The 11,194-nt window shown below is 37.6% G+C and overlaps 1 protein-coding gene across 1 annotated transcript; it reads right to left on the minus strand.

Annotated features, from left to right (window-relative positions):
- Positions 1–43: 43 nt before the first annotated feature.
- Positions 44–10,258, minus strand: mks1 (MKS transition zone complex subunit 1). The gene is made up of 18 exons (XM_022194337.2): positions 9,889–10,258; positions 9,593–9,714; positions 8,586–8,638; positions 8,320–8,487; positions 7,698–7,795; positions 6,775–6,903; positions 5,641–5,745; positions 5,300–5,408; positions 5,150–5,206; positions 4,184–4,226; positions 4,040–4,102; positions 3,885–3,955; positions 3,723–3,792; positions 3,538–3,645; positions 3,121–3,254; positions 2,524–2,606; positions 857–954; positions 44–555 (listed from the first exon to the last, which is right to left on the minus strand). The coding sequence occupies exons 1-18, from the start codon at positions 9,963–9,965 to the stop codon at positions 452–454; spliced, it is 1,692 nt and encodes a 563-aa protein (XP_022050029.2). The 5' UTR covers positions 9,966–10,258; the 3' UTR covers positions 44–451.
- Positions 10,259–11,194: the final 936 nt, after the last annotated feature.

Genomic DNA, 11,194 nt, shown 5'->3' on the forward strand with positions numbered 1-11,194 from the left:
TGGAGATAATCACAAAAGAAATAAGATACAAAAATAACAGTAGTATTTCATATAAAAAAGTGTATATTACAGCAAATATGATTCTAATGTTTAAAGTAACCGATATACATAAAATATAATAAAAAATATATAACATTTAAAAACAGCTTTACTTTCTATTACATCAGTTTTGAAAATACTCACTGCCCATAACTCTAAAATTAAAACTATATACTCAAATCTGACACAAACACTGACTGTACGTAGAAAGCATTGCTCGGTGAAGCCACACATAAATCCATTTTAACTGAATTATTACTCCTCCCAGCATCCTGCATGTTAGCTGTACATCAGGTTACAGTCCATCACCAGGTCTGTTTTCACACTTACTGATGATTCAAAACCTCAAAATAGTAGAGATTTGACTTTTTAAACATATTTGACAGATCGAGTCCAGCTGCATTTGTCACACCTAAGCAGAGGATTCGATTTGGAGTTGGGAAGTGGCACTGATGAGGTCTCTTGGAAGACTTTCTCTGGCTTCCTGCATCTTTCTCCTAGCTCTCTGGAAGGCCTCTGATAAAAGAAACAAAAACTTATCAACAGTATAGAATGAAAATCTGTCAACAGTTAATGACAAACGTATGTGCTCGTTTGTCTTCACACAAACTGGGTCTAAACGTAGCACTAAAAAGTGATACAGTTCACCTCATTTTTCTGCCAGTCTTTGGCTCCATTCGGCTGCAACTAAGAGATGTAGTACATTTTAAATATTTGGAGCTGAAATGCCAGAACCACTTTATATCCTAACAAGCTGATCTCCAACTTAATTTAGACTTTAAACCTCTGGAACCTGAGCTCAGTGTGATTTCTTTACCCAGAATGTTGCAAACAGCTCCTTGCTGACTGAATCCTCCCAGCTGATCAAAAACCTTCTGTCTCCTCTTCTTCAACATGGCGGCATCCACAAAGGACCTGCAACACATTCAACATGGACACATTAAACTACACTGTAGAGCAAATAAAACATTTCTATTTAATGTTGTGATAAATAATGATTTAGTTCACAGAAGGTTGGATGCAAAAAGGACACCTACACTCACATATTCAAGCCATGTTTGTCTTACTGTGTTTAAAGCGCGAATGAAAGAATTCCATTAGACTTTTAATGATTCATTTTTTATTATCTTTTAGAATTGATTTTAAGATTCTTTTACTAGTTTTTAAGTCTTTAAATGGTCTTGCTCCTTTTTATTTATCCAATCTGCTTTTACCCTATGAACCCAGTAGAGCCCTCAGGTCTTCAGGTAGTGGTCTTTTAATAGTCCCTAAAGTCAGAACTAAAACATACGGTGAAGCCTCTTTTTATTATTACGGCCCCCGTCTATGGAACAGCCTACCTGAAGACCTGAGGGCAGCACCTACTGTTCATATTTTTAAAAGCAAACTCAAGACCTACCTTTTTAGTCTGGCTTTTAGATAATCATATTTATCAATACCTTTTGATCTTATTTATTTATTTATTCATTTTTATTTATTTATTTATTTTTATTGTTATTTTAGTCTTAGCTCCAGTGTTCCCTCATTTTTAATGAAAGATGGCGTTTCCTCAGTCCTCTTTTTATGTTTTTCTGTTAGAATCTGTCCCACATATCTTTGTGTGTGTGTGTGTGTGTGTGTGTGTGTGTGTGTGTGTGTGTGTGTGTGTGTGTGTGTGTGTGTGTGTGTGTGTGTTCAAGTGAGTGTGTTTGCTGTATGTGGATTGGTGGGTTGGAGGGGTGGCTGTATTTCTCATTTTTAATTTATTTTGTCCTTTTATTTCCATGTAAAGCACTTTGTACTACAAATTTTGTATGCAAAGTGCTATACAAATAAAGTTTGATTGATTGATTGATTGATTATTCCACATAAGCAATCAAATTTTTAAAACCCATTTTTAATCCCATTTGAAAACCCACCTGTTCAAACAAGCATACTCACTTTGACCTCCATTCCTCTTTCTTCTTCTGCCGTTTTTAAAAGTGCTAAATTTCCTTCTTTTATTTATTTACTTTTACATCTTTAAGTTGTTATGTTGTTAATTTCAATGTGTTTTAACTTTGTTTCCTTTATATGGTGACCTTAGGTGTTTTGAAAGGCGCCTCTAAATAAAATGTATTATTATTATTATTTTTATAGATTACTAACCCAGACGATGGACAGAGTCTGCCAGGAACATGATCTGAAACATCTGACAGAACTTTGTATGTGAATTTAATTGGAGCTGCTAATTCTTTCTTGATTTAAAGCCAGTTTGCAACACCAGAAACTTGAGGTTTGTGGGTTGAAAACCTGAGACACTGATTTTCTTGTAAAATAATTTGAGTTTTGTGTCTCTGATCAAGTGAACTGAATTTAGTTGATAATGTTTCATCTGACACCAGGAGGAAAACAACATAAGTCAAGCTACAGGAGACACATGATCAATCTGTAATAATGTGGATCCAGAATAAATCAGTCCCAGACATGTAGTGTTGTACGTCTTCTTTCCACCCTGTATCTTACCGGGCTTGCTGGATGCAGTGCAGGTTAAAGGTGACACTCCCTGTGGTTTCAGTGCAAAAGCCGAAGCGACTCAGCCTCTCTCCCTGCAGACACACATGGGGGTATTAACTTAAAATAACATTCATTTGTGTTTGTATTTGCATAACATGAAACATGTATGTAAATATTCAGGCTTTGCATATGTTCTATCAGGAGGGAAATGAATGGACTGCATCTGTTCGGCATCAAGCGCGCAGACATTGTGTCTAATGAGAAACAATGAATGCAACAAGAAAAGTGTTAATTTAAGAAGAAAAAATGTAATTGAGCACCTTTATAATCTACTAGATATTTCTGAGTAAATCTTATTCAGAGCAATTAAGTAATGTGGTAGCAATCCTCTTGGGTTTATTAGTTTTTTTAATTCTAAAAAATAAACATTAATATATAATTTGAAGTACAGGGGGTCCTCCACCTACATCAGAATTCTGTTCCTACGGTGCAACGTAACTCAATTTTTGCTGGAAGTCGTCACTCACATACTGTGACGTACGTGTCATACAAGTCTAAATAATCTTTTGTCATTTCTAGAGAGCTTCTCCAGAGGGTTGAGCTCACCTTGAAGGTTCCCGGTATTCGGACGTAGCTGTGGTCTTCAAGCTCCGGAGAGCCTCCGATAAAGAAGCGCCTCAGTACAGAAGAAGTCCCCGTCTGAAGAGGCCTCCATGTGTGGCACGTCACTGTGTGTTTACCTGGCAACACACACAGACACACAAATATTAGGACAAAACTGAAATAATTAGTGATTATTCTGAGCATTTTACAGCAAATACACCTTTTCCTGAACTGAAACAATCCAAATTAAAATAGAAAACATAAAAAATGTTTTGTAAATCTTTATTTAAACTGCAACATTTGGTTTATTTATCAATCAGCTGAGAATTCTAATTATTTTGACACTACTTTCTGGCATTTCTAGAAAAAAAGACTTAATAAGCAGGAAAACTATCTTGTTTCTCAGTCCGGCCTGCGTACCAGGCATGGCAGGAAACAGCAGATATCCATAGCCTTCAGTTCGGTAGCGCTGCCAGGAGTCCAGAGAAAGAACCTTGAAGTACAGCACCGGCCACTGGAGAATAGATTCTGGAATTACAAGTAGAAACGAACGCATCAGTCTGCTCTTTAAAATGCAGTAATCCACTGAAACAACTGATACTGACCTTCACTCTCTTTTTCACTCATGTAGAACGCCTCAAAGTTGAAGGGGTAACTGAAGAGAGCTACGTTTTCCTGATGGAAGACAGGAAGTTGGGAGTTTAGAAAATATAAGTAGCCCTTTTCTGAAGCGGTTAACAAGTTTCTGACAGTTAATTAATCCACACCTTCCCTAATGTTTTGGTCCGGCAGGTCTGAGTAACTCCTGACAGAGACTGGAAGGGCAAGCTGGACCAATCTTAAAGAAGACAAAAATAACACGAGCGAAATTAAAAAGAATTCAAGACATCTTAAAAATAATCACAGACTGCGTTTGACTCACTGTTGGGCAGTTCCATGAAGAAGTGGATGTACAAGTTATCATATTCAAAGCCTTTAGCTGAGACTGTCGAGAGAAGAAGAAGGAATGTAAACGCTACAGATTCTAAAAGGTGCCTGTGATAATGAGAACAGCCTTCCTACTCACCTATCTCTCCGTTCATGAGGTAACGTAGAATACCTGCAGGAGGCTGAAGGAGCAAGAACGATTATAGAGCAGCATTTATTCAACATGTCACACACTTTTGATCCTTTTTGTTGTCATATATGAGAATTCTTTGTGTTTTATAACAAAAGTTTACATAAAAACAAATGTCAGATTTGGCAAACAATGACAACTAATTATTACAATCCCAAACCTTCGACATAAACAAGATCAAATAGTTACATCTAGTCAAGACAATGTGTTTAATGTACCAAATTTATGACAACAACCATTGCGTAAAAGTGCTTTTCAGCAAAACGGATTATTATTTGTGTTATGAAAATGACCTAACAAGTTAAAATATTGAGGTTAAGACCCTGTAGTGTCATTGAGTCAATATATAATTGAGGAACTTTTGAAGTCCATGGGATAAATCTTGCACACATTTTTATTTAAAGTTAAAAAATATATATATATTTTTATGTTCATTATGATCATGTCATTACAAATTCCAGAATTATTTATTATGGAAATAATCACTGATTAATAAAAAATGACTGGATATCACTAAAATGTCAACTATGTTACAAAAAGTCCCGCAACTATAGACTGGCCCATCCAGAATGACTTAAAAATGATGCAGAGTTACGGAAAATTAGTCCAGAATGACGTGAATTTGTCCTAAATCACTTGAAAATAATCCTAAAAACACAAAATTATTCAAAATGACAAGATAAAAACTTGTTGAAAATGACTCAAACTGGTCCAAAATGACTCAAAATGTGTTCAGAATGGCTTGAAAATGGTCCATAATTACAGATAATTAGTCCAGAATGACATGAAATTTGTCCTACATAACTCGGAAATTATCCTAAAGACACAAAAATGATCCATCCGGAATTTCTCACGGTGAATCAGTCTGAATATGTGACTTTGAGCTCTGGAATTCCCCCTGTTAAAATGTCTTACCATTTCAAAGTCCTGTCCAACGAGGCTATTCAGGTACTCTTTGTGCCTCACATAGAGCTAGAGACAAAGAAAATGAATGTTTTCATGTACCTCTGTTGTGAACTTCAAACATTATATGATCTATAGGACAGGTGATGAAGATAAACTCACATCTTTGTACATGTTCTGCTCCCTGTCCTTCTCCTCTGGCTTCATGGTTGTGGATATATTCTCCACAGTGAGACGCCAAACTTCTCTCTTTTCCCCGTCTGTTACAATTCTGCACGACAACGCACACATCACACCGGCATTCGTTCAATTATCAAGTATTTTTTATCCTAGAAGCAAAGATGAATTCGTTTTTTAGTAATCTGTTCAACATTTGTCAGTGTATTTATTCTGAAAAGTCACAGGAGAGCATTTTGTTGTGGTCAAACACTAAAAACACGCTGATCGGACGCCGTATCAGTCAATACTGTTGCTACTGTGCCTTAGGTGTGTTGTGAACTTGCCTGTAGGGCTCCTTGTTTTTGTTGAAATCAGGCTTTACGATGACTGTTCCACTGCCGTCTGTTTTTATCGTCATCAGCAAAAACTCATTCTCTTTCTGGCCCAGCCTGAGACAGAAAGCAAATATATAGAGAGAGATAAGCACAGCTGAAACACAAAACATCCACAGTTTAGAAGGAAAAATAACCACAGCAAATAGAGACAGCAGAATAGATTGCTTTAATTTAATGAAATGTCTAATTTACATATTTATGACAATCAACTCATCAACACTGAGAATTCATTCCAGGTGTAAATCTAAAGGTTTTGATAAAATGTCATCATCCACATACAGAAAACGTGTAACACCAGGTAAAACTCCATCTACCTGAGGACATCAGACCTGCAGAGTCATTAACTTCTTCTAAATTACTTCTGAAAACCCACTTTTATACATTTGCTTTTATGTGAAGTTTCCTTTTAGCTTTATTTAGTTGTAGTGTTCTATTTTTTTATCATGTTCTGTTTATTTTAGATGTTCTCTCTGGTTTTATTTTACTTTTAGCTGCCTGCGTGATGTCGTCTCTCTAATTCTTTAATTCTCAAATTTTTTTGATTATTACTTTTAACCCTTAATCTTATTCTTTCATTTTTTTTTTGCTTGGTTCTAGTTTTGCTTCCTTTGTTCTTAGTTTACCTGATTTTGCTTTCTAGTTCTTAATTTACGTAGTTTTTGTCTTTTTATATCTTATTTTGTACGTTTCATTTCTAAATTTATCCTTTTTTTTTTATCTCAGAACCTTCTAAATGTTTAATTAATGTCTATTGTTGCACGAAGAGAGCGTAACGTAATTTCGATTCTTGGTATGTCATGTACATATTGAAGAATTGACAATAAAGCTGACTTTGACTTTGATTAAACTGCCAAGTTTCTTTGTTTGATATGAGTGCTGATCTAGCTAATTATTCATTTAATTTCTTATCATTTTTACTATTTATTTTAATCGACCGCTCTGACTTGTCTCCTCTATCTTGCTTGATTATCATTATTATTGTTATATTAGACTACTAGATGAGTCTTTTTTTTTCTGTATTACTGACGCAGGATGATAAGACTGAACTGAGCTGAAACAGGGGGTTTGTGTTTAAGGTCTCACCTTCCAGTAGGACCCAGGTCTCCCATGATGTGCATCGTCTGCATGGCATTATTCACCACATGACTGTTCTTCACAAACTCCTCTGTGGGTTCCCAGTTGATGATTTTGGTCTTTGGGATGTTACAATCCCTGAAAAACACAACAGACCAGGATTAATAAATCAAAATTACTACTTTATTAATACTTTATTCATTTCTGAGGGGAAACTGTTAACATTGCAAAACATCATTTGGATAAAAGTTCCTTGAAGAAGTTTAATCTTAACTGGTTTGCTAGATTTACATAACTGTTTCATACAAAGCACAGTTTTGAGAAATGGGAAACAGCATCAAAATTTCCCCATTTATCCATGTGAAAACTAGCCTAGCCGCGCTAGACAACCCACGGCAACAAATTTAATTCTCTGCCAGGGTGGGTCTAGTTACCCTCCATAAGCCTCGAGGTTGGATGCTCCTAAAACTGGTCGACGAATCACCATGAAGTGTAGAGTCAGAAGGCGGGCGTAACTAAGTGACAACAGAGGTGCGACGATTCTGACAGAAACAACCGGAAACAACCACAGAAACAAGGATAGACAAGAAGATGGCTGCGCACAATAAACAGTTATCTTTCGACTCGGCTTTGGCCACAGCCCGTAAAGATTTGAAGCTAAAATTCAACTTGAAAGATAAACAAAGGACGGCACTGAAGTGTGTCATTGAGAAGAAAGACGAACTCCCGCATCCTCTGATTTCCGGCGCTCTAGGAACTACGTCAGCCTATTTGCTGATTGGGTGTATACCTACCCAATTGCTGCAGAGTGATTTGAAAGACAACCTTTTAGCCCGCCTCCCTCCCTGTCGAGAGTTCCTAGACCCTTGCGTCTTCAGACCTGGGTCTAACACGGCTAGGCTATGTGAAAACGTGAGCTATAATAAACCTACGTGGTGCGTCTCTCCTGTCGTCTGTGTCTCACGCTGGCCATCCTTTCAGCCAGGAAGGTCGGACTGGATTTGGTTGTAGTCAGTAAGTCACCGGATTGCTGCATTTGGGATCAAAGACAAACAGCGATTTATAGTTACAGAAAGAACTGTACAATTTAAGATATTACATTTATTTTGAGAAAGCCTTCAGTGGAGTGAGCGCTACATGAAAGCAGCCGTTGAAAGTCTGGCTCCTAGAAACATGTCAATTGTATTTATTTATTGTCTTCTTTGTTTTTAATTGCTTGTGAAGCACTTTGTGTTGTTCTTGCATGAAAAGTGCTATACAAATAAATAAAGTTTGAGTTTGAGATCTTACTATTACAAACGTTCCAAAAATAAAGACTAAAATAAAGGAACACCTGACAGAATAATGTACAGTGGGTACGGAAAGTATTCAGACCCCTTGAAATTTTTCACTCTCTGTGTCACTGCAGCCATTTGCCAAAATCAAAAAAGTTCATTTTATTTCTCATTAATGTACACTCAGCACCCCATCTTGACAGAAAAAAAACAGGAATGTAGAAATTTTTGCAAATTTATTAAAAAAGATGTTGAATGGTGGTGTTGATTCAGAACCTACCATTTGGTGCAGTGGAAGACAGCTGGTGTAGCGGTCGTGATCGGTATAAGTGAAAATCCTGTGATTCCGTCGCCCCTTGGTCCTGTTGAGGGCCTTGACTTCTGCGTGATACTGACGGTCCAGAGGGGTCTGACACGCCGCCTCGCTCTGGAAAAGCTCCATCTCATACTGGACCCACAGAGAAACAGGACGATAGAGAGGTTCATAAACAGATTTATGTATATATTTGGCTGAAAGACAAAGACAGTAAACACTCAAAGTTCTACCTGACTGAAGAGCTTCTCCTGCCAGCCCACCACCACCTCCTCCTCATTTTCACCTGGAGACAGGAACAGAAATATCAAACCAAAAACGTCAAATAAGAGTGGCATTACACCCCACAAACTTCCTGTAAATGTTTAGACAAAGATGCAGGTATATTTCCTACTTAAAAAAAAACTGTCATTGATCAACATTTCACCAGCTTCTGAAGCCACTAACATCAGTAGCTTTTTATGTGTGGTAAGTACTGCAATCCAATATTGCAGTTTTTTGTTATTTGACATACAAAATGTTGATTATGATGCAAAAACTGGTGTGCAAAGAGGTATATATGTTGTCATTGTATATCCACAGTAAAAAATGCTTCCATGCTGTCTTCATGTTGAAATTTATCCACATATGAGGGTTTTGGTGGATCAAAATGGCAAAAAAAAAAAAATTGAATAGTATCTTGCAATACTTAAATTGCAGCCTCAATATCATGTATTGTTTGAAAAAGGTTAATTTTTTTCCCCCATCTTCAAAGGTCATTAATTTAATGTTTGGTCTCTGCTGGAGTCATTCAATCATTGAATGTACAGGAACAATTATGTCCAGGTCCTCACCAAATTTAACAGCTGTGAGAGCAATATTTCTGGAAACATTGAAGCCTACAAATGGCCTAAGAGATAAGACATTTTGTTCTGTAAGGTGAAAATACAAAAACAAATCCTGGTTTGACACATGAAATCCTCTAAATTCAGCCAAGATATTTTACAAACTTCATTTGGGGTTCAAAATAACAAAGTAAACTGAATAAAATCTGAGCTGGTGAGCAACACTGTGATCTGAAATGATTCTGCTGTTAGCTGACCTGACAAAAGTCAAATCAGGCAAATGTAGAAAAAAACACACACTGTTTACTAAATATTAAACAAAGAAGGCATGTTGGTGTTCGTGCTGTGACTCAGAATAAAGTGTGGATTTTCTCCTGGCCATCAGCTGCTTCTCTGTGCAGCAGAACACCTTTTACCTGTCTGGCCTTGTGATGTGAGGGTCTCCAGCTCGATGTCTCCTCTGTCCTGCTGGGACAGAACCTGCTGCTGGAGGTGCTGAGAGAGAGCTGCGGTAGAGGTCACCCTCTCTATCCGCACCCTAAAGGACGCAAACAAATGCGGAAATAACCTGTCAAACTCAGGACTGTGTGTGCAGAAGCAGATTCTTCTACCCACTAGCATCACAGCTAAAATGTGCAACCACGACTCTTCTCATTGGTGTCAATCGGACTAGGATTGGAGTTTTAATTTTCAATTTTTGTTAGCTACTTACTTTATTCTCAAGTTCTTGATAGCATCCCTGGACCGATACACAGCTTCTCCGGTATCAGTGTTCCAGCAGTCTGCCATGAATGCGCTTTAATAATGCCTAGGAAAGAATGTTGTTTCGATGCTAGCTAGTAGCACTTAGCAGCAGTAGCTTCAGTTAGCACACAACTCGTTTGCTGTCTTTTTGTCTTTAAACACCGTTTGAAAAAACAAAATGATAATTTTTAGCTAGTTTCTTGTCACATTTGTAGATTTATGCAGCAAAAATCGGATCCAAATAGTTGGTCTTGTAACTAACAGCGAACGTGAGCAGCTAAAGACGGATAGTTGTCGTTGCCATGGAGATCCGGATGGTTCTTCTTCGTGGCTGGATTTGTTGCAGCTTCCAAGAGCGTTACCGTCACCTATCGACCTATAAGAAGACAACGACAAGAACAAGAAGGAAACGACTACGATCTTTCTGCTGATTTATTTATTTATTGTCTTTTTAAAGTAATTATTTACACACTTGAAGACATTCTAATGTCATAATGTGGTTTGCTTGTTGCAAAATTGATTCTAATCCTCTTTATTCCACATTGAAACACATGGAGGCGTCAATTCAATTCCATTCAATTCAATTTTATTTATATAGCATGGAGTCACTACAGATGCCGTCTCCTACAGCACCTACAGCAGCTTAACTAAGGTACAGCTCAGGTGATCCCGAGCAGCCCTAACAACAAGCTTTATTACTTAAATAAGAAGGTTTCAAGCCTAATCCTAAAAGTAGAGAGACTCCCAACCCAAACTGGAGGCTGATTCCTGAACAAAGGAGTTGATATTTGAAGGATCTGCCTCCCACTCTGCTTCTGAAAACTGTGGGACCCCCAAGTAAACCTGTAGTCTGAGACAGAAGAGTTCTGTAAGGATGATATGGTACAATAAGGTTGTTAGGATACGATGGAGCTTGGTCATTAAGACTGATAGATAAATAGATGGATGGCCGTTGAAGAGATGATATTAATTAGGGTTTAAGAAATTTCAAGAAACAGGCAGAAATCTCGCATTGTCAAGTGATATGTTGAAGATCTGAGTGAAGACAGGTGAAAACTGATCTGAGACTCGGTGGGCCCACTGCTTTCCTGGTCTGTTGTTTCCTGAAGAGCCGGCAGACGTTTTCTTCAGGGATCTCGATTGCATATTGACTATCAGATGGTAGGAGGTCCAGGGCTGCAGGAAGGGGGATGGTCAGTGTGGGTATGGGTTTGAAGTTCTTTTCAAACTTGCAGTAGACCTGGTTGAGGTTGTCAGCCACTCGTTGACTCGTT

Source organism: Acanthochromis polyacanthus, chromosome 17 (assembly GCF_021347895.1).
Source record: "Acanthochromis polyacanthus isolate Apoly-LR-REF ecotype Palm Island chromosome 17, KAUST_Apoly_ChrSc, whole genome shotgun sequence".
Lineage (NCBI taxonomy): Eukaryota > Metazoa > Chordata > Actinopteri > Pomacentridae > Acanthochromis > Acanthochromis polyacanthus.

Bases quoted from the DNA above. Each gene is read 5' to 3' on its own strand.
- mks1 (XM_022194337.2), bottom strand. From the start codon at position 9,965: ATGGCAGACTGCTGGAACACTGATACCGGAGAAGCTGTGTATCGGTCC. The intron at 5,746-6,774 runs GTGAGACCTTAA...TTTCTGTCTCAG, and splicing joins GACCTGGGTCCTACTGGAAG to GCTGGGCCAGAAAGAGAATG. The intron at 5,207-5,299 runs GTGAGTTTATCT...CTTTGTCTCTAG, and splicing joins AGCAGAACATGTACAAAGAT to CTCTATGTGAGGCACAAAGA.